We start from the raw sequence: 23108 nt of genomic DNA on the forward strand, positions 1-23108 counted from the left end.
CACAGCAGCAGGCACTACTCTCAATGCTCCATCCCCAAAAAGCTGCTGGCACAGTAGCAATGCTTATTAGAGAAAGATACCTCTCCCATCTTTACTGACACATTCAGCAAAAACAGCTACAGCTCCAGTAGGACGTCACAAACACAAAGTTTTGTAAAGGAGTGGTAGCTCGGGTACAGGAGCGTCTCAGCATTGATCTGAGGCAGGTGCACTGAAGTGCTAGGTCCTTCCTCTCTGAAGAGACCCGATGATGCCACAGTTGTCACCCTGAGCTTAACACACTCCTCACAGTCCCTCCTGTATGGACCTCTGAGCTCCAGCAGCTCCACATTTGCTTCTGTACCCAATATTCAGGTATCCACCTGTGTACCAAAATGACCCAAACCAAAGCAAAATTACTCAGAAATATAGAACAAATGGCTCAATAACTGCTGGAGTCTGCCAGAAGACATCTGTGAGTGTCAGCAGCACTTACAAGCACACCTCAGATGTACTCTTCTGTGGGTACTACCTGGATATCTTGCTCTAAACATATCCTCTTGGGAAAGAGATTACCCACCACTCCTTTGTCCATCCTGCTGCTACCATGAAGGCTATTCACCAACAGGACAAGGGCAAATGGACAACCTTCACAGTACTCCTTCCTCATGGGATCATCATTAGCCTGTTTCATTCCTGCGTATGCCAAGGGATGTGACAAAGTGCTGGAAACAAACTGAGTCCCTTGGAGGGACAGCAGGACCTGACCCCATTATGTCAGCTACCACAGCCTACGGAGGAGTTTTCATCAAGAGCCAGGTTGCCTGGTCTCACGAAGCAGAGACTGTGGCCCAGCTGACCAAGGTGTTATTTGCCTGAGGGATCGGCGGAGCATCATGCCGGGACTCAGGTTTGACTTACACAGCTGGGACTTGCCGTGGGATGGGCGCCTGAGCCCCTTGCGGGGAGGCATCCCGCCCTATTGTGCTGGTCCTCCTCCGGAGGGAGCTTGTGGGGGGCTGGAAGGCAGCAGCGGCACCAGGCGGGTGGTACTCCTGCTCAGGAACAACTTCTTCACACCGGAAGCCCTGGAAGCCTGAGCGGCAGGTACAGACCTGGGGGCGGCTGCAGGAGCCCTTGTTCTGGCACGGCGGGTCGCAGACAGCTGAGGAGACACAGAAAGGCAGTTAGTGGACACAGGACTTTAGCCCCACGGTGGTGACACCCAGCTGGGGCAGCACAACTGGGACAGTCCCATCTCATCTCTACAGGCAGGTGACCTTCACAGTCTTGGTGTTACACTGCTGTGGGCCCCTGACACAAGGTCACCTCTTCTCTCCGCACTGGTCTCTGCAGAGCTCTTCTCCAGCAAAGCTGATTTCAGAAAGCTCAGAAATGAGCAGCACGGCCTGCAGAGAGCACACGGCTGCCAGCATTGCCCAGAGTGCTCTGGACAGGAATAGGTCCTAATTCGTAAAGCAAGGGATTGTATGTTACCTTTAGTCTGTTTTGGGGTCTGATTTGCACAGTGCCCCTGGCCTGTCCCCTTCAGGGCTTTCCAGATTTCCTTCCGCAGCTGATTTTGGAGTCACTCAAATTCCTCCACTGCTACGGGGACTTACAGTTCATTAACCTTATGCCTAAATCAACCTCTGAGCCTGTGTGTTCCTAATTACAGCACATCAGCTTCAGTATGCACCCCGGGAGGAAAGTGCTATTAATTATACACAGGACCCTAACACTTCCCAAGTCAACAGATGCCAAATTGGGTTTATGACACAGGCAGTGTCCAGCCAGGAATCCACGGATTGCTCCAGTAGGACTGGGCTCATTGTTCTGAGCAAGGGTAATTGAAAAGGCACTGGAAAACAGGGCTGTCCTTCATAGAAAGAAGGTGCCAGCTGGTCAAAGGGTAATGCAACCTTGTTGGCCAACACAAGGTGGACACTAACCAGCCACATGGGTTTCAACCCATGAAGCCACTGCTTCTGCTGAAACCCCCTCTCCCAGGACTACCCCAGGGAGACTGCAGGGGCATCTCACCACCTTTACACACAGCTGTAAGGCTTTCAAGAGCGTGTCCTTCCCCTTCCAGCTGTGCTCTCCACTCCTGTGAGATACAAGCATGCCTTTGAGAAACACTGCTTCTGGACAACAAACATACAGACAGCTCTTTCCTCGTGTGCCATCCATACATCATCCTGCTGTCATCAAGTGAGAGAAGTCCTTATGCAGACACTTGAATTCCTTTCACAGCAGCATAGCCCCCACAACCCTTCCCTCATCCCAAAACTAGCCTGCCATCAGCTTTTCCTAACTAGATCAAGGATGTGCTCACTGGAATGCTTCATGTGACATTTATTACCATGTTAACACTCAGGAAGAGAGGGAGATCTCAAGGAAAAGGAGACCCCAAGTCACGTAAGGCTGTATAGGTTAAAGCCAGAGGTTTTGATGAAATCTCCCAGTAAAATAAATCAGCCAACACTGCAGTCTCTGGAACAGGGACAAGGTCCTAGTCAGGCAGGAATTAAGCGTCTCTGGGAAGTCTGGCACTCCAGAAGTTGATGTAATTTATAATACAAAACTCAGCTGTGATTTAAATAGGCTGCCAGTCCCTACTGTTATCTCCCAATAAATGCCTGTTTTTTAACAAAGGCCACCAGCCCAGGAAGCCTGCCATTGAAAACAACCACTTCACATGCTGAAATACTGCAGAGCCACGATGCTGGGACCTGGAACCACAGCAGTTCTCACAACCTCTCCCACTAACAGAGTCACCTTAGGCTGTACCCTTCAGCAGGAAAGTGCTGATAAGTGACCAGGCACTCCAAAAAGCCCCTAAGGCAGTTTACATAGAGAAGAGGAAGGGAATGGGATTAGTCTTCTGGTCTCTTCAAGCTAGGGGAGCTGCCCTAGCTGAAATATTTTGGCTCTAGGATTAATCCCCTTCCTAGATGCCTTTACAGACTCAGGGAGGACTTGAAAGAGCTTTAAAATTTGCTGGTTTTCATTCAGTTCAGCTATGCAATATAAGGAGAGCAGATCAGTCAGTGGCAGCACTGCCTCTGACAAGTGTGTGAAATCACTAGTCAGGCCCCCCAAACCATAACATTAGCTGAAGAAACAAGATGGTCAAAATGCATATATGTATTTGAAACCTTTCTCTTTGCTCTCTGTTTTCTGACCTCAGGGGTTACTTTGACATGTTGCTCCCCAGCTTGGGGTACTCTAAACAGTTTCTGTTAAGATGACAGGCATTCATTTCTTCTCACTGGAGTCTCATGTAATCACCTGTTCCAGGAGCTGGGGATTAGGGGAAAAAAAATAGTAATCTCAAAACTCTTAATAAAAGAATAAGACTTGAAGCACTGCTGAAGTATCACTAATAGAAGATGTAGTTTGTTCAAGAACATCTAGCAGTGCCCCCACAGATCAAGTCTAGTCCTTAGTGCATAAGGTAAGTCCTCCCAGCAAGGTCACAGAGCAGGGATGACTGTGGCACGACTCTGACTACCCAGCCAGCCCTGTCAGAGGGGAATGCCACCAAGCTCAGCCTTGCTTTGCCTTGCAGGCACACCTGGCCCAGGGCTGAGCAATGACATCCAAGGTAACATTCGATTACTGAGTCCCTGAAGCTCTGCTCATGCTCTTCATCTAGGAGAGTGATGTAGATCTTCACTGTAAGCAGCTCCTCTGCAGTTCCATTTAAAATGCAGGGGAACCTGCCCATCAGCTAGGGCCTCCATAGGAAAACTGAGAAGGATGCTGAAGGACTTGTACCACTGGGGTTATTTAGTCCACTTTCTCATGGAAAAGTTATGTACGCAAACTCAGTTCTAACTTACAGCTCTGACTGTGGGAGCACACCCAGAAGGGATGGACAGTTTACCACAAGTGAGATCTGTGCAGAGTGACAGGGAGGTAGATCAACAGGAATGCAGGAATAACAGAGAAAGCAGAATTTCAGTGAAGAACAGCCAGGGTTCAAAAAACCCTATAGCCACTGTTCAGAAGAAAGACAAATGAAGAGGCATGTGAATGTCATTTTGCAGATGTGGAAAAGCCCTAGGGATGCTAATGGGACTGTCTGAAGTCACGCTGTGAGGCCACAGCAGAGCCAGAGACTCAGCCTGGAATCCCTGCACCTCTATTCACCATCTTAACTGCAAGACCATCTGTATAAGATTGGAAAGCCCATTCGTTTATTTAGTCCTTCCTGACACACTGATTAAAAATGTTTCTTTTAAACTTTAAAATATTCATGTCAGGAAAAAAGCTCATGCTGCATTCCCAGCCCAGCCCAGGGTACTATCTCTGGAAGCAGCAAAGAACCATCATGAATAAAGTTGACAAAAGTGGAGGCTGATAAACTAATGTGGGGAGGCTGAGCATGATGAACTAATAGGCAGCAGCTAAATTACTGACAAGTGTACACTGCAGCCCCAAAAATGTGGCCAGTGTAAGGGGGCATCTGGTTACTTGTGTATACATCTTTCTTCTCCACCAAACTAGAACAAAATGGCCAGAGTCTCACTCCAGAACAAAGTAAAACAGGCAGGAGGTTGAACCCTTCAGGTCTACATTCAGATGCAGCTCACTATCCCTAATGGCCCCTTCTGCAAGAAGACCTCTGGAGCCGCATGGCACAGAGCCCCTGTGCGCAGCTCAGTGGGATGACCTGGCAGCGTGTGGGCAGAGATCAAGCCCACTGCAAACAGGCAAGGTCTTCCTCTTAAACTCCCTTAGCTCATTTCCACTTTCCCAGGAGACGTTGTTCAGGGAAACATGTTTCTCTTTTTATCTTCCCAGTCACAGACTGTCTGAAAATTCCACAAGTCCTCACTGCAACTTTGGTCCTCAAATCTGAAACATACAGAGAGACACTTCCCTAAGGCTGGAGTTAAGTCGTATGCGGGGATATTGAAAGAATAAAGTGCCTACAAAAGCATGGGTGAAGGAAGAAACCAGCACCCTTGGTAGGTGAGAGGAAGTAGATTATGACAACAATTTGACATGTCTTCTTTCCTTTACCCAGGCTCAAATCCTTGAAAACCAAGTATCTGTCCAACATCTGAATACCAATTCTTCCATGTTTCATCACTCTTAAGAGGTTCTCTCTGTCTGCATTTCTACCCCACTTGACTTCCTTGATATGCCACTTATCAAAGACCATGGGAACAGATATTAAACAGCATTACAGTGCAGAAACTTAATGGGGATGGGCTGTCCAGCTTGCCTTGGCAGCTTTAAAAACAGCTGTATGTCTCCAGCAGCTTGAATTCCAGCAGAAAAGCTCAGGGAGGGAGGTAGCTGGGAATGAAATTATGTTTACACATCACCAGTCTCCACCGAAGTCCTGGCTGAGCATTACCATCCCCGGTCAGGGGGACACTGTCAGGCCTGATCATGTTGACACTGTCCTTTTAATGAATCCTTGGGAACAAGGGCTCAGCACCTGAGCAATCACCAGGCAGCCTGCGTGGCTGCAAGCCCAGATCTACTGCTCCTACCAAAATCCCTAATGAGAGAAAGATGCTGCCATGGCTGGCCCCGCGCTGTGTTTACAGACACTGTCTGGCAGCACAGCACGCTCTCTACCGTTTGGCTTCTGTCGGCATGGGGGAGAGGGAGAAGGGAGGTGAGTCAGCCCTTGGCCCCCTGCTCCCAAACAGCGATTGCTAATGCAATTACCCCAGCGCGGCCAAAGTGCCGTGAGATCCCGCGGCAAACAAAGCTGAGGCTCCTTCCCTGCTGAACATCTGGGCAGCTGCTGCCACTCAAGTAAAGGCAGATGTTCTGGGCTGCCCGTGCTCCTGCCCTCCCAGCTGCCCGAGCACCACAGGCAGCCCCGCTCCTCGCGGACCGAGCAGGTGCACAGGCCCAGCAGGCCCTGGCGAAGGCCCACAGAGGAGCTGCGTGGTGCAGCCCTGTTGTCCAGGGACAGGGACCGCAGCGGGGGTTAGTCAGAGCTGCGGAGCTGTTGAGGATGGAGGTGACAGTTCACCTGTCTCTGGTGTGCACTGCACTGGTGCCTACCCAAACATCTCTTCCAGTGCTGTGTCAGGGAGCCCACAATGACCGCAGCCCCCAGGGCCGTACCAGGGCTGCCTGGATGAGCAGAACACTCCATACTACTTCTCTGGGTAGGCAGGAGGGTCCTGCCCAGGCAGTTTTGCACTGCATTAGCACCCTGTGCCTCACTGCCATTTTCGGCACCCCACACCCCAGCCCCACCCACCCCAGCCCTTGTGCCAAATCCATTAATTGCTTTCGTTAATAGCACTCGGATAATCTGCAGCCCTGATTCCCACTCAGCATCAGCAATGCTCACTCACATGAGCACAGCCTCAGTCTGCCAGTTCCCAGCTGCTGGGACTCTCACAGACCCATCTTTGCTCCAAGCAGGATAAGTGAGAGCCCAAGGCTCAAAACTCACACATAAATTTGCCACTACAATGCACCCCAACAAGATCCTGCCATGGATGGACACTCATAACAATAATGAAGTAAAACCATAATTACTCTACTCAAACTTTGCTGGCAGACAGGAAGATCAGACCTACAGCCTGGCAGTCCTAGAGCAAGGCTGTGGCACTGCCTCCACAGACCCCATGATTTATCTCCTGCCCTGGCACAGTGCATGGGGGGTGTGTGGGGTCACAGAAGTATTCAAGCACTTTTTAGAAGTGCATCTGAGACTTGCACTGGCCGAGACTGTCATACTCACGTTTGATGCAGCGGTTTGTGCCTGGAGCTGTGGTCCATCCTGGGCAACACTGTCTGCCACAGACATTTGGCCTAAGCAGAGAGACAAAGCAGTGTGGTTAGGAGAGGGGGAAGCTGAGGTCTTGCTGCAGCCATCACCTCTGAGTCACCCACAAAATTATTTCCTGCAGCATATGATATTTCCTTCCAGATGGACCGGCAGCTGAGATCAAAACCGAAGGGACAAGGGCTGAGTTGTTTAAGTGTTTGGAAAAGAAACCCCCAAGGATTGCGAATGCTGCAGTGTGAGCGATCCCTGAGAGAGGAGCTCCCTTTTGAACTGGCATTATGCTGCATTCCTGGCACAGCACACAGCACCATTTTCCTCCTGAGAGCAATTGGAGGCCAGCAGCCAAAGATCATTAAAGATCTCATGGTTCTTCATGGTATTGGGGTGTAAATTGGGCCAAATTTCAACTTTGGTCATAGTACCTTGCCTCTGCCAACGTCCTGAGCTGCTCCAGCTGAAAACAACACTTCATTCTCCACCTAACTGCTGCTGCCTGTGCCTGTTCATTGCCCAGCCCTGCCCTGGCAGGGATGGCACATCAGAAGCTGCACTCTGGGACGCTCCCCAGCTTGCTCTCCCTTTGCAAGCACCCCAGTCCTGCCTTTGTGATCTGTCTCTAGTGCAGTGACCCAGGGTGCTGAGGACTCTCTGGTGCCATGAAATTTGTGTCTACCTGATGTGCATAGAGCTACACTAATTCCAAGATGCTGAAATCATTTCCATGAGTGTTGAATCCAGGATTTAGCTGCAGTTACTTTTTGCACTTACATCCTTCCCACCTCTCCTTTCTTATGTGCTTTCAGGTAGGGATGAGTGTCAACATAAAGCTATCATAGACAGTGCTGGACATCTAAAGGGTGCTCTGCAATGCCCAAGCAGGCAGCTAATGCTGCTCCTCTGGTCACATCATATTTAAGTGTCTATAATGAGAAGGAATAACAAGTTCCAGGGTGCTCTCCAAGAATATTAATCATCATGGAGGGAAGATTTTAGAAATAGGTAACCTTTGCATGTCGAGGTAGATGAGAAAGAACAGTTGTCAAAAGATAGAAACTTAGAAATAGCCAGAAAGCTCTGGAAATCCTCTGGAATAGAAGTGGAGAGTATGGTTTATTTCTAATGCTGGACAAGGCAGTCAGAGCCGCTGACAGAATTTACAGGAACCACAGAAACATGCATATTTGTCTTCTGTGTTGACTTTAACATGAACACAGCAGGGTGAGAGGAAGATCCTGCTCTAAACTGGCATCCTCCTGACTCCTGCGTGCACATGGCCTGAGATGAGACTCCAGAAGTGCCAGGGCTCGAGCTGTGGGGCTCACGTTTTAGGAGAGCCAAGGACAGTGGGTGGCAGGTATGCCAAGGATTGCTCTGGTGCTCACAAATGAAGCTGCCTGCCGAGGTACAATTGCTCTGTATGGGAAAGGGAAGTAGTCTGAGAAGACACATCATTTAAAAGAGTTACTTAGTCCTTCAGGATCCATGTTTTATTAATCTGGGCAGATTTTTATGGGGAGAAAGCACTTAAATTCCCTTGGTGTAACTTCCTGCAAGCAGACCAAGCCAAAGTAATTCTAGCACCCACTCATATCTGCTCTGGCTGGGCAAAACCACCAATTTCCAGCATTTTGTCTGTCAAGTCAAAGAGATGTATGAGTCTCTTCCTTAAGACATTCTCAGAAAGCATCCATTAAAAAAACCAAAACCCATCCTTTATTTACTGCATAAGAGCTTAAAAGGCATTAAACACTTTCAAGGTGTCCTGATCAGTAAAAATAAAAAACTATTGAGCTGGAGCAGGTCTTTGGACAATTAAGGTCCTGAGAGGGACTCTATTCCAAGCAGCAACACAAGCAGGTTTGCTTAGACTGTCACAGCTCCCATTCTTCCTTTGGCACAGGTGAAACACACCTCTAAGTCATATTCAGTCTCTTCAGTGAGCAAAGCCCTTGTCCTTTCCCACCTCAACTTATCCAGAAAATCATGTTTCTTGTGGGCAAAATAGCTACCTTATCCAGAGAAGCTGTTTTGGCCTTGAGTCATACTATTAGTTCTTTGTGGGATTAATGTTTAATTTTCATCTACATCTCTCACAGGCATGCTGGAGAGAGCATGTTGCTAGCTGCTCTCAATGCCAACAACAAGCCAGAAGTCATAGGAAAAAAAGGTATGAGGCTAAAATAGACAGGGGCTCAAACCTGAGCAGATAAGACCACTCCTGAAGTCATTAAACCCCTGTTGGGTTCAGCACAAATCCCTCCTTAACAGAGCCACTCTGTGTCACTGCCAGCCGCAGGTGAAGGGGTTGGTGTTGATGCCAGCACCAACCAGGGAGATCCTCCTGGAGGGAGGACAACCTGGCAGGGGAGCCCTCAGGGGCAGGGGCAAAAGGAATACCTGGATGGGAATGTTCCTTCCTACCACAAGGTCCTGGATGACAGAATGGGGACAGATGAAGGCAGGGAGGACCTCCTAGACTGGAAATGAGCAGTTGGAAGGAACAGAGTTCCTTCTCTCCAGTTCTACTGGAGAATAGAAAAGAACCACACCACAATTATTTCCTGATGAAAGCCCAGTGAGCAGGACCCCACAGAGCACGAGGCACAGGTAAGTAAGAGTATCAGCTGCAAGAAAATAGATGGCTATGGGAGCTTTGTTGCATGGACCCATTCCTGAGCACTTCTGGTTCTACTTCAAGTATTTTGTTGTCATTTGCCTGGTTTGCACACCACAGGGTTTGTACTGCCTTGCAAAGAATTCAGAATGAGTCCCATCAAATTTAAGGAGTGTGGCATGTTTACCATACTGTGGGATGGCGCTTGAGAGAGAGTGGTGACTTCCATATCCATTTGTCCTGCTGCACATGACACCACAAACACTTTAGGCAAAGATGTGGCTCAACACGAGGCCCCTGTGGGGCATGTCCGGCCTCTCCATCCAGTGCTGCTTCTGGAGAACAAACAAGTGGCAAGGTCCCTCCAGGTCTAGTGTCACCACAAAGGGGGTGACTCCTGAGGAGCTACCTGCAGACACTGAGCAGCCTCTGATCACCCCTCATCACACAGGGAACAAGGACTTCCAAGGCATCGGGCAGAGCTGCCTGACAAGAGGAGCTGCTGTGTGCCGTGACACACCGAGCCCCTGGCAGACCTAACAGTGACATAAGCCAGAGCCATGATCGGAACTTTGAAGCATTCAGCGGCTGCCTGAGCAGGTTTTCTCCTGCTACCCACTGCTTGGAACAGGAAGCACAGCAGAAAGGAAATGGGAGCATGACTCACACCCTCATCCAGGGCAGCTTGGGCTGCAGGGGGACCAGAGGATGAATGGGCATGTGGAGGGGTCAGCAGCTCTCCCAGCTGGAAAGAAACTCAACAGTCAAAGCAGAAGGGAAGGCATGTCCTCACACAGGTCTTGCAAACTGAAGTTCTACTGAACCTCATACTAGGTCACATTCCACGAGATGCCTTAATCCCAGCCCTAACACTGATGCCAAAACAAGCCTTCAGCAAACGATCAGTCTTTCCTATCTCTGTCTCCTTACCAGTGGAAGATGTTAATAATGTATTTGCCTTCCTAAGGGTCAGGTCAACTAGCACATATCCTGTGAAATTAAACATTGCTGAGAACATTCAAAGGCACTGAGACTTGATTGCTTCTAACACTGTGCTGCTACAGGGCTCATGGGCCACTTAGCACCTTCCAAAATAGTTTCCAGCCCAGCTCAGACCAAAGCAGACAGAGACCACTTCCAGTAGCCAGTTCCCCCTTTTTGAAGAGAAAGGGCATTGAATAGCTCAGACAGCTAATAGCCACAGTACCAGAGAAAACCCTAAGGCACAACTCAGTGGATTTCTGGGAAAATGCAGAGTGGGGCAGTGGATCCACATCTCAGTCTCTGCCTCAAGTACCAGGTGCACCCTGAGGTCTCCAAAGAGCACAGGCAACAGCAAGCAACTGCAAAACAAGCTTTTTCTTCATTCTGTGGCTAGCATGCACCATCCATGCCCAGGTATAATCCCTGGCATGATGAGCTTGGTGTACAGGAGCTCCCAGGCACTATTCACCCACCTGCTCATTTTCTGGGACAGACAGTTCCTTGAAACTCCCCAGAGAGCTGAAGCCAGTGTCATGAAGCCTCCCCGCACCCAGAAGAACCATTCATAGCCCTGACTGAATGCACTGGCACAACCTTGGACTTGAGCAAAGGAGCTGCTGCAAGCCACTCCTTCATCCCCTCCTTTGCTGCTGCAGCCGGAGGCCACCAACAGGATCAGACTCAGGCATGCAGAGGTACCCAGGATGAGAAAAGCCTGCAAGACCTTGCAGTGCTATTTTAAACAAGATCAAGCAACCATAACAGGCACCAGGGGAAGGAAAACAAGAAAACAGTAGTAAGATCTTGGCATCTTGGCTTTTACAGTAATGATCACATACTGTTTCTGAAGCATTCAGTAGAACACTTTTTCTCACCACTTATTTTAACAGCAATCTATGCATCATCTTTCAGCTTCACGCAGAACTCTGTGCTGCCAGATATGCTGACTCCATTCAGACCATGTACAGCATCCTCACAGGAGGCCAGAGGGACCATTAGATCATCAGGTCTGCCTTTCTACTGAAGGAAAGTGAATTTCATCCAAATGCATATGAAATATTTGCAGCCAGACCCAGTGAAGAACATTAGCAAAAGGCTGTTGGCATCGATGAGTCACTGAAAACCCTCTGCCAAGTCCACACCAGCATTTAACTGCCTCCACTCCTGAGCAATCCTGTAAACACACTCCAGCGAGAGCCTATATGCCACAAAGCCGGAGTAAATCAGGATTATACAGCCACAGATGGTGTCTACAACAGTGATTAAACATGGACTGGGGTGTAGAATGCCCAAAAAGAAAATGAGATGGAGAAAGAATGAGTCTGGGACTCTCTGCTTGCTACCTGGGAAGCTTCAAATTCCCCTTGAAACTGTCCAGGCAGGCACCAGAAGTAGGGGCTTCCCCAGATTACTCTCCCATTACCCACCTTCCTCACCACTGTGACCCACACTCCCAGCCACGGGGCAGAAGAACAAGAGGGGACACATCCCAAGGGACACTGACACAGAGGGCTATGCCCACAGTGTCCTCGAAGCAGGACTGGCCAGCCCAAATTAGGGATGCATCCAGCACACAAGTACAGTCATAGCTGGCATGTGTCCCTGCTACCCTACCACAGAACACTCAGGAGGAAAATCCTTCTAGTCAGGGGAGCTGGAGAAACAGGGATGTTAAGCTGAGCAGAGCAAAGCAGTGATGTTTTCAGAGCTGGATTGTTTTCTTCACTCAGTGCCAGAAGTCAGTAGTTTTCTGTGATGTTTCCTGGGATATCAAAAGTCACCTCACAGTGAGTCTTCTGGGGAAAATACTAAAACCCAGCTCTTGCAAGTCTTGAAGTTGGATGCATTCATGAAATTGTTTGTACAAGTCACACCTGCAAAAAGTTCAGACATGAGCAGGATGGCATCCGAAGAGTCCCCAGGAAAGAAACTCAATCTTGGGTAGGCAACTATCAGACAAGGTGAGAAAATAATTATCTAGAAAAACATAGAGTGCCAATAAAAGGGTTTTTTCAGCCACAGAACTCCACAGGGCCCCTGCAGGTACCAGCAGAAAGCTCTCACTGGGGAATCTGAAAAGGCAACACATGTAGGAGTTGCAATTTTTAGCCAAAATAATTGTATAAATAAATAGTACTGGGGTTTAGTGTACCTGCAAAGTTACCTGAGTAAGGGAAAATGAAGGTTGTCATACCAGAGACTAGCAGGAGTTCAGTGTAAATAGCAGAACAGAAAATATCCCACCTGGCAAAAAAATGAAACATCACAAGCTGAAGTTTTTTAAGGGCCCTGAGTTTCCTGGATGAAAATGTGTCTGGGGCAGCAAGGGGTGTAAGAAGATGGATGAGGTGGAAGGACAGAGTCTCCCAGAATGGCTGGAGGCAGCAGCAGCTAGCTTTCCATGAGGGGCAACACCATGGGGTTACTCATGGACAGTTATTTCAGCTAGGCTTTCTCTTAAGCTCTGAAGTTATAGAGAAGCTTCAAAAGTGACACTTTGGACTCCGGAGCAGACAGAAAGCCATTACAGAACTGAAGCTCTTGGGGATTGCAGAAAGCTCTGACCCCCAGCCTTGATCTTCCAGTGCAGAGCAGAGGCAGAAAGTGCAGCAGAGCCTGCATATGGAACACAGCACTAGGACACGGCTCTTCCTTACTTTGAGCTTGGAGGCAATGGCACTCTCAGGTCACAGGCAAACTGTAAGTGCTGGACCAACCATCCCTGTTTACACCCGGGATTGAGGGATGAAAGCTGCTTGCAAAAAGGTTCAGCGCTCTTCTGAGCACAGTGTGAGCCTTGGGGCTGCCCTCATGCTCCTGACAGCAGCACAGGCCAGCTGTTGTCACCAGAGGCAGCTGCACTCTGAAAACAAACTAATGCTAGGTATCAGATGACTCAAATTCAACCAAACTGCTATATGATCCCAAAGCAACACTGACAACATTCCAACTGCAAAAAGGGTAAAATCTTTCTGAGCCCAAAAATGTCCAAATCTGACTGAGCAGGACTGAATCTTCCCAAGACTCCCTCTCTGGGTGGCTGACAAGCCAAGATAATGAGCTGGGTAAGCTCAGAACCTGTATGCCTAGCTGTTAGTGATACTTTGTGTATCAAACATAATAGAAGTAGAGTGAACTTGGTGCTTCTGTGGATGCGTCAAAGGAAAGTGGCACAGAAGACATTTCTGTCTCTGAACTTTACAAGGAGATGAGTATGGGAGAGAGAAAACCCAGAGAAGTTCTAGTGAAGCTCCCCGCCAGATGTTAGAAGAAGACATTTCTGCCCATGTCAGAGGGCTGTAAACCCAGAGCCTGCCCCCACAATCCCCCTAGCGAGGCTCACATGAGAGCAGACACACGCAGTGCCACATGGGTTGGTCAAACTCCTGCGTGATGGTTTTGGCAGCCCTGCCCAAGTGGCAAAGGAGCTAATCAGCCACGGTAGAGCAGCGAGGGAGCGGCCGAGGCAGGGGCCCTGGGCTGAAAGTCCATCAGTCCCGCACAGACGGCCGCTCCAGGCTCCCCTCACGATCGAGCAGCTGGCCTCGCCATACGATATCCCCTCCACCTCCACAGGGCTGTAGCCAGAGACTGGAGCTGGAAGCGGCCCTGCCAGGCAAGTCATAGGAAGCCTCCTTCGGCTGAGCCAACTCAAGCCATGGGAAGCTGCGGCGTGGAGTGCTTACAAGGGGCCCATTATGGGAGGAAGGAGCCAAGAGGCCAGGTACCTGCAGCAAGAGCCGCAGCAGACAGACTCCGTCCCGCAGAGCCAAGCAAGCCCCTCCAGCTCCTCCACCACCTAAACCATATTAGATCCCCCTCGGGAGTTCCCCACCCTGCATGAGTCCCGGGACGGCCGTGGGCAGCTCCAGAGGGCAGCTGGGACGCTGCCCGCTGCCGCGCAGCTGTCTGCCAGCCGAGGCTCCGATCTGCCAGGAGGGCTCTGCATCCGAACAACGCGCCCGAGCCGCGCACGGCCGCGACGGGCAGCCCACGCACAGCCGGGTGACACGCCACCCTGCGCGCACACCGACACACACGCACCCACGAGTGGCTGCGAGCGGCTCGGCCGCAAGTGCGGGGCAGAGGCGCCGCAGGACAGCGAGCATCGAGCGGAGCCGCTCCGGACCCCGGGAGCGCTGGGAGCACTGCCCCGCCATCCCGCGGGGGACGTGGCAGCGCCCGTGGGATGGAAAAGGGCGTGCAGCACGGGGCTCGGGATGGGACCCTGCTCCTCCATCCGGGGCTCTCCAGCGCCGGGACCACCGGGGCTCACGCTACGCACCCCCGGCAGGATCCCCCGACCGCAGCACTTACCCCGCCATCCTCCCTCTGCCGCTTGGCTCCTTCGCCCGGGGCACCACTCGCGCTTTCAGCCCGCTGCCCTGCCGCTGGCGGGAGGCGTCCTGCCTGTTCCTCTGTCCCATGCCTGGACCGAGCCCGGCATCTCCCGCTTGGCCCCGGGGCGTGGGCAGCCCGCGGTCGGGACGCTGCCTCCGGCCGTCGGCACCGCTCGGGCTCCCCGCGGCGGCCGCGGAGCCGCGATCCACGTGGAGGGCTGCGGGGAGGGGCCGTGACGGTGGAGGGGACCGGGACGCTGGGGAAAGGCCGTTCGCCGTGCCCGCCGCCCCCAGGGCAGACCCGCGGCTTCGCAGCCGCGCCGCTCCCCCGCCCCCCGGCTCCAGCCTAGCGGCCGAGTCCGGCCGGCAGCGGGCGAAGCCCAGGAGGACGGCGAAGGTGAGCGGGAGGAGGCTGGCGGCAGCGCCCCGCATGGTGTCAGCCGGTGGCGAGGGGACACGGGCGGTGCGGAGCGCTCAGAGCCCGGCCGGCATCCCCCGGCGGGCGCGGGGCAGCGGGGACCGCCGGCTCTCCGCCCCCGCTCACCGCCCCATCCCGTTCCGGGACTCCGACGGGACCTGCCGCCCACCGGGGCCGGGGTCGCAGAGAGCAGTGCTGAGGCAGGGGAGAGGGCTGCCGGGCGGCCCCCGCAGGAGGAGGAAGAGGAGAAGAGCGGCCGGCCCCGCTCTCCGGGCTGCCAGCGAGATCCCGCGCTCCGCAGGCAGCTCCAAGCACCTTCGCGCCTGCCTCTGGCACTGGCAGCGCCTGGAGGGGATGGAGGGTTTTATTTTTGGAAACCTCCCCCTTTGTGTCTTTTTGATGCTGACATCCCCCCTCTCCAGAGGACACGGCTCGGCCCCCCTTCTTAGGAGAGGAGACATTCCAGCAACACCCACTTTGGCAAAGGGAAACAAACTACAACAGAGAAGCCTTAACCCCTGCCTGGCCAGGGAGACCCGGCCGCCGCCGGCCCGGCAGTCGGAGTGCAGCCTCCGCAGCCCGCCCCGACACCCGGCCCGCCGCGACCCGCCGCAGCTGGGGACGCAAAGGAAAGGCGCAGCGACCCCGGCTTTGAGAGCGCGGAGCAGAAGACACGGAGGCCGGAGGAATACACCGCTGCCCCTCAGCATCTGGGGACTTCTGGAGATGCATCAGCACCGCTAGCCCTCTCGCTGTTCTGGATCACATCTACCAGGAGAAAGGCACGGCAATGGGAAGAGCCTTGTTGGCTATCCCACGCTGGCTGCAGAGCTCTTAGATCCTCTCAACCCCATTCAGGGTTTTATAATCTTCTTTGTATAAGTTCAGGCTAGAAAAGGACCCAGCTACAAGCTCGAGGTCCTTCAACCTGAGAGATCTTTCAGGAGACATATCAGGAACTTAGAGTAGATGCCCATCCTTCCCCCCATCTGCCTCTGCTTGAGTACCAAGAGATCGAGGGAGGACTTAAAATGACTGCTTTGCTTTATATGCACTGAGAGAGACTGAGAGAAGAGTAGGAGGAAGGAGAACAGGGGCACAAATCCCCTTTCAGCCACACACATCAGCTTAACCTCGTGCTCTGTCACATCTTTACAGATCTCTGCTGCTCTTGGCCATCTTGGGTAAGGAGCAAATCCTCCCACTGGAGTGCAGACACTATCCTTTATTTGGGGTGGGTTCATTCCAACCCACAGAAGCAGTGGTTACCTTAGTGGGTGACTAAAGGCCTCTTGCTGCATCTCTAGATGCAAAGAGACATATTAGGGCACTGCAAATGCTCACAGAAAGGAGATACTCAGTGGGTTCTGGGCCTGGAGTGGGTCCTGTGGTGACCCTGAGTGCAGCAGCTGGATGTCTGCAGGAGAACACAAGGAACTTTGTGTGTGCACAGAGTGATCCTTCAGGGGCACCTTTACGTCTTCCAGCAGCTTGCAGGGTAGGGGCTCCTCCAGCCAGCTGGTGCAGCGCAGCCACTGGTTTTAAAAGGCAAATTGTCATATCAGTCCATGATTTTATCTGATTTCTTTTGTTTCTTTTGATCTGTGAGGTGATTGCAACATAGGACTACTGGCTCCTCTTCTGTGCCCACTGCTCCCCCAGTCTGTTACAGCCCTATCCCACTGATGCTCCTCTCCCTTCAGCCTCCTACTACAGGTGCTGCCTTCCCTGGTTCTCACCAAGCTGTCTGCTTTCCAACAGCTTTGTGGCAGAGGGGTCTGTCCAGCTCACCCTGTTCTATCTCTCCAGCCTCCAGCAGTTGTGCTCCTAAAGTCTCTCCTATTTGAAACCAGTGGTTCTATCTCCCTTCTTCTCATTGCCCCTCGACTTTTACCCTCTCTCAGACCACAGCCACCTCTTTCTTGGGATAGGAGCACTGCAGCCTACCCTCCAGCATGCAGAGGAGCTGGGGGAGGAGCAAAAGCACAGGGAATAAATCCCCCAGAAAGCATGTTGGGTCTGGAGTGGAGCAGGACCTCAGCACATTCCTTCTGGCTGGGGATGGCAAGTGAGGGAGATAGGAGGTAACTTCACGGGTGAGCAAGTGTGACCAGAATAATGGGCAGAGTGGGTTCAGGCTTTACCTTGGCACTGGCAGCTGAAGGGCAGGCAGAAATTTCATAGGGTGCTTTGGCACTTCATGGGATGCAATCAGCTTGCCTCTCTGTCCTGTCAGGGCAGAGAAGTCACTTGGGCAGGGGTTTGCATGACAGTGGATGTCATAAGCAATGCCTACTAACAGCCGTGGCTTGTTTCTTTGTTCTGAGGAGGAAGAATGTCCTTTCCATCCTCACCTAATTACTTTCTTATGCAGCAGTGGAAAGAATGCTTGTGCCTAAACCTGACGTGAGAAAATTATCAATGCCATAAACAAAGGCATAAACAAAGCAGCCAAGAGCCAGGATAGTGCTCAAAGCCAGAACAGGAGACCCCAGAACAGGAGGCACAAGTGCATTCCTCCTTCCCAGAGGTGTTGGATCACCCCAGAGAAGAAGACAACTTCAGCATCCTCAGGGGACAATATGTGCACAGGAGCCTGCACTTGGGGCACCAACGCTAGTGGGGCTCCAGGAGCTTGTGCCCCCTAATGGCGCTGAGCAATGAGATGTGCAAAGAGAGCCATTGATTGCCCCCTGGCACCTCTTGCAGCCACCCCTGGCTGCGGTGGAGCCTGGCCCAGGGAGTTGGCATCCCTTCTCAAATCAGCTTAGCTCCGTGTTTACAGTAACCCCCTGGAGCTGGACACTGAGCTCCTTGCTGCCTCACACGGGCAAACACTCCTTAGCTTTTCAGCGATGTGCTGATGCCATTTGATCCCACAGGAGTGCTGCAGCAGAACAGGGGCCAGCTGAGGGCAGTGGCCCCCAATCCCCCCACCTGAGCACGAGGAGCTGAGGACACAGGAGTTGTGTGCAGGTGCTCCATGGCTCATATTTAGCTATTCCCAAAACCAAACCCATTAGAAAAGGGGAAGGACAGAGGGTGTGGGGAGTCCTAGTGCAGGTTGGGCTTCAGCATGCGGCACAGTGGGGGCTCAGCAGTCAAACATGAAATACCTCATTGCTCAGGAACTCCCACAGACAGAGTGTGGATGGTTGGGCTGCTTGCTTCTGAGGTCAAGCCCACACTTGGGAAGAGAAAACAGCAGCAGCAGAGTGAGGATGGGGCAATAAGCCAGCAAGCAGGGTTTGACAGCCCAGCCCCCAGGGAGCACAGGGCACCTCTGGGGACATGACCTTCAGGCGGGCAGTTCAAAGTGCTTTTTGCTGCCTTCACTTCCCTTAATTCACCATGTGACCTTCTAGGTGACAGAAATGGCACCAAAGGAGAGTCCGAGGGCAGACATGGTTGCAGCACCTCTACAAGTCCATGCTTTCTAGGGCCAGGGCACTGAGCTGAATGAGGCAGACCTGGCAGCCAGCTCAGAAAGCAAGGGGCTCATCAGACCCTGCAGAGAAGAGGAGCAAGTGTGGCCTGCATTGATGACACTTCTCACCTGCTCTGTCTATGGCAGGCAGGGTGGGGTGCTTGGGCAGCTGAGGACCAAAGCCACAGGGCCAAAGGCAGAGGGGTCAAAGCAGGCTGTGACCTGGAGGGACTAGCGTAGGTCACTTCATCTTGAGCCCTCTCAAAGGACAGGGAGAAGAGACTCTTCAAGATTGTGCTGATGGGGGCCCCTCTGTGCTAGGCCCCCTCACACCTTCATTACCCCAGCCATTGGGTCCACACCAGATCTGCACAATTCCCTTGGGGTGCTAACACCTGGGAGCCATGCTTCCAGGGCCAGTGGCCCCCAGATGTGGCTCCTGGCACTGAATCCCTTCGATTAATTAGCCCCTTTTCTTCCTCTTCAGAAGGGTTCACAACCCACATGTGCTCCTTCCTCTGCTGAGAGCATACCCGTAACACACTGCAGATGGGACACATTCCAGGGATTCAGAAGCTGCCTGCAGCTCCCGCAGAGGAAGAAGGAATGCTCCCATTGCTCCGGGCTCAAGGGCAGGGGAAGGTTGGCCAGGCTCACTGGCTTAAAAATCAGGGTGTGGAGCCAGCCTTGTAGAGGTAGAACACGCAGCTTCTCTGAAAAGAGCCATCTCACACCAGGAGGGAGAACATGGCAGCTGTGGAGAGCTGGATCGAGAAACAATTTCAAGGCAGCAACACAGAGAGATCTCTGGAGGGGATCTCTGTAACCATGGGCATCAGAGAGGAAGGAAAAGCAGCTTCTGAACTTGCAAACACAGCCAGCAAATCCTCCGTGGACAGCATTTACATCCATTGCCTTTGCCATGAGATGCACGCAGCTCCTCAGCACACCCATATTTATGGGCACTCAGGGAAGTAGACATTCCCACCCAACAGACAAGCCACTACAGCCAGACACACAGCCTGGTCCTTCAGCCACCTCCACACACTCATGGTGCATCCCTCAGAGCCGTAGGGACATCTTGGCTTCTCCCTGGGAGCTGAGAGATGTGTAAGCAGTGGTTTGTTGTCAGAAAACAGAAGAGAAATTGTCCAGTTCCTAGTCTAAAGCCAAGGCTTATTGGTTCTATCGTTCCTTCTGCTTTTATTTAACCAGGGCAATCTCTGAGAAGGAGGCACAGACCAGGCAACTGGAGTCCTACAACTGGATTTCCTGCTCATGCTGTTGTCTATGCATATGTCCATGCATTACCAAGGGCTGAGACCACATGCTGAGAAAGAGGTTCAAGAGAAGATAAAGACATGCCACTAGGAAAAAGAAACCTGGAGAGAATGATCGGGTGACAAAACCCAAGGGATGGGAGCGCAGAGTGAGGCAGAGAGGAGATTGCTGTGGGCTATTGCTATAGAAAGGCCCTGCTTGGGCTGGCTGCAGAGCACAGCTGGTTCCTTATTTATCCATCACACTATTTAGAGCCCGTTTGGCAACTCCTCAGGAGAAAAAAAAAGAATGCTCAGTTAGAATGTGACTCACGCAGAGCTACAGCAGCTCAGGGGAGTCTGTTCATTTATAATTAATGAAGTCCTGTTTGAAATGATCTGACTGCAATCTTCCCTCTTCCCAAGAGGCTGGTCTGGCCTTTCTGCTTCTTCAGTACCTGTGGCTGGAACTGCACATGGCAGTGAACAGGGCCTGAAAATCAGGAAAGCCTGATCGTGCCCTAAGAGCACAGAGGCTGCCCTGACCAGGAAATCCATTCCATCACATGTTCCCTGTGGAACAAGCTTGCTCAGGACATCAGCCGGATGGGGGACTTCATCTGCTGCACTCGTTTGTCAGCTGTCCTCGCTAAGGAAGGAAAGGGAAAGGGAAGAAAGAAGCAGAACATCTTGCCATTTTTATGGGTTGTGATCCTCTCCTTGGGAGGTCAGGGCACTGCTGAAAACAGTGGAAAGGGCCCTGATAGTGTGAATTGCCATAACCTTCTCTTCCCCTTTTCACTGGGGTCTCAATGCCAGGAGGCTATTCCAGTGGCAGCTATTGAACACCAGCATGTCACAGACTGGAAGGGAACAGGGAAACAGGAACTGCAGCTTGAGGGTATGCAAGGAGCCTGAGGTGCTCTCCTAAGTGAAAAGTCCCCCTTTCTGGTGTCTGGTACAACTCACAGGCAGCACTTCTGAAGGAAACCACAGCCTGTAGAAAATATAAGAGATGCAAACGAGTTGATCCAGCAGGGAAGACAGAAGAAACCAGGCAATGCTCAGACTGTGATGAAGAAGCTCTTCCTGAGAAATTCCTCCCATGTTGAACTTCTTAACAACAAAGAGATCAGAAAAAAAACCAAACCTGAATCAAACTTCAAATTTTACAGAGTGTTTGTGATTAAAGTAGTTTCATTCCTACTTCTGATTCCAAAGCAATCTTTCTAAAAAGCAATTAGTTTCCTTCAGGTTGCTGTTCCTTCCTTAAAAACCTCATCATGGCTGCCCAGGGCATGGGGTACTTGAACTTTAAGTTCTTCAACTTTGCATAACAGAGTAAAACTGATGATGGTAGATCCTGAAATAAGAATGATTGGTGGGGGTGATGTTATATCTGCATATTAGTTTGATTACTCTGCCATCCTGAGATTGGCTCACACTCATCACAGGGTTTTAGGTGCTTTCCTACCAGTTTGGACACTGCAATCACTGTGTGAGCTGTGATCTCAGCTCTTTACAATGCAATGACTTCAAGGGGATGTTTAATAGCTTATTAATAAGTGAATCTTAGGGAACTGAAAAAAGTGGCAATTATTAGGTGGCATGTGTTAGAGCTTAAATAGTCATCATGCAGGAGACTAATGCATTGACACTTTACAGTCCCATTGGGTAATTATTGGGATTAGGCTGAGTACCCAATTTCCCAGCTATGACTTCATAGGCTGGGAATCCAGCTCTCTGGTGACATCACAGCTCCACAAGTCTCCCTCACTAGCTGCCATGCTGACTACTGTCAGGTGGTGACTACATATAGGTGTGGCACACAGCCTTAAGAAAGGACCCACACTCTTACAGGAAATAAGAATAATGATGAATGGGAGTCTAACAAATAAATAAATGCAGGTCAGCTGCAGAGAAGATGAGCAAAGCCCCCTTTCTTACCACACCACATCAGGTCATAATCTTCTGAGAAACACAAGGAGCTTGAGATGGGGAAGCATCAACTTCCCACCCAGACAGGGGCCATGCCAGGCACAGAAGTCCATGACATGATTAAAGAGATGGCATTTGTGATTCTCCTATGTCTCCCAGAGGAGTTTGGAGCTAAAGACAAAAGCAGGGACAATGTTCTCTGATGGCGATGATTACCTCTGTGCTTAGCTCTAGCATTTTCAGGCTGTGCCTTCCCACCCTCGCCCCTTTCCTCATTTCAGCCCATCTGAGCAGGCAAGGAAGACTGCACAGCTCAAGCCCAAATCAGTGCCAACAGCAGACAGCCACCTGCTTTCTCTCAGGGCTGGCAAGCCCTGAGAGGTGGCAGCTGAGGAAGGCAGCTGGCACCATCCACATGGGAGAGATCCTTCCTACCTCCCTCCCAGAGCCAGGCCCTCTGCATCCCTGAGCCAAGGGAAGCTCCTGAAGAGTGGCAGGACTGAAGGAGCTGGGGAGCTCCTGATATTTCTGGGGAGCATCCCTGCATCAAAAGCATCAGGTCAGAACTGCCTGCTTTGAGGCTGTGCAAGCTGGGCTGGTCTGTGGGCAGCTCCAGCTGCAGAGGATCAGGAAGAAGGCAGGCAGGGCTACAGAGCAGGAAAGTTCTTCCCCAGCCAGGAGTGCAATCTGGGAGCAGATGAAAATGCAGCAACAGCACTCCCTAGCCTTATGCCCACTGTAAGGGACATTTGGATGCTGAATGCTCCTGGCTGGGTTCAGAGCATGGCCAGGGCCACCCCAGGTGGCAGGAAAAGTGCTGTCTCTGGGCATCCCTCTCAATGCCACTTTGGTTTCTTGTTCCACGAGGAGATGGGACCCATATGGCCCCTGGCCTGAGTCACCCTGACCTTGCTGCCCACTTTCAGCAAAGGCACCTGCTCCTGTGGCAGGTTGCTCCCAGTAAGGCTCTGCTTCCCTGCAAGTTTGGCTGGATCTGTGGGAGCTATGCAGAGTATGAACATCACTGACAAAAGCTTTAGGCTACACAAATCACCAAGAGGTAACAGTGGAGCTAAAATCCCATGTGAGAGCAAGTTTGGGGACCTGGGGAGTAGAACAATAGGCTATCAGCACAGACCTCGTGTCTGAGTTCACAGGCACCATGTGTGGTATCAGGCAGTGGTGTGGTATCAGCACCTTGTGCCCTGCCTCATCCCCACCATCCACAAGCTTCCTGTCAGCCTGCACCTAGGGCTGGCTGTCCTTCCCACACCAGAGACTGCTGCTCCTCTTTGGAAGCCCACTGCTGCCACCAGTCCTTCCACTGGGACTGTGCTTCTCCTCAGCACAGCTTTCAGAAACTAGATTCAG

At 51.6% G+C, this 23108-nt stretch overlaps 1 protein-coding gene across 6 annotated transcripts in view; it reads right to left on the reverse strand.

The window, feature by feature from the left end:
- Positions 1-15440, reverse strand: part of LTBP2 (latent transforming growth factor beta binding protein 2) — a 71458-nt gene extending 56018 nt beyond the window's left edge. For 5 of the 6 annotated variants that reach the window (XM_041471937.1, XM_041471935.1, XM_041471938.1 and 2 more), the window contains exons 1-3: positions 14673-15440; positions 6710-6780; positions 901-1144 (exon numbers count right to left, since the gene is read on the reverse strand). In XM_041471937.1, coding sequence (XP_041327871.1) covers positions 901-1144; positions 6710-6780; positions 14673-15127 — 770 coding nt within the window. In that variant the 5' untranslated portion in view covers positions 15128-15440. The remainder of the gene's footprint in view (positions 1-900; positions 1145-6709; positions 6781-14672) is intronic. The other variant, XM_041471939.1, reaches the window with a different exon arrangement.
- Between the last annotated feature and the right edge of the window lie 7668 nt (positions 15441-23108).

Source organism: Pyrgilauda ruficollis, unplaced genomic scaffold (assembly GCF_017590135.1).
Source record: "Pyrgilauda ruficollis isolate IOZ18807 unplaced genomic scaffold, ASM1759013v1 scaffold28, whole genome shotgun sequence".
NCBI classification, from domain to species: Eukaryota; Metazoa; Chordata; class Aves; order Passeriformes; family Passeridae; genus Pyrgilauda; species Pyrgilauda ruficollis.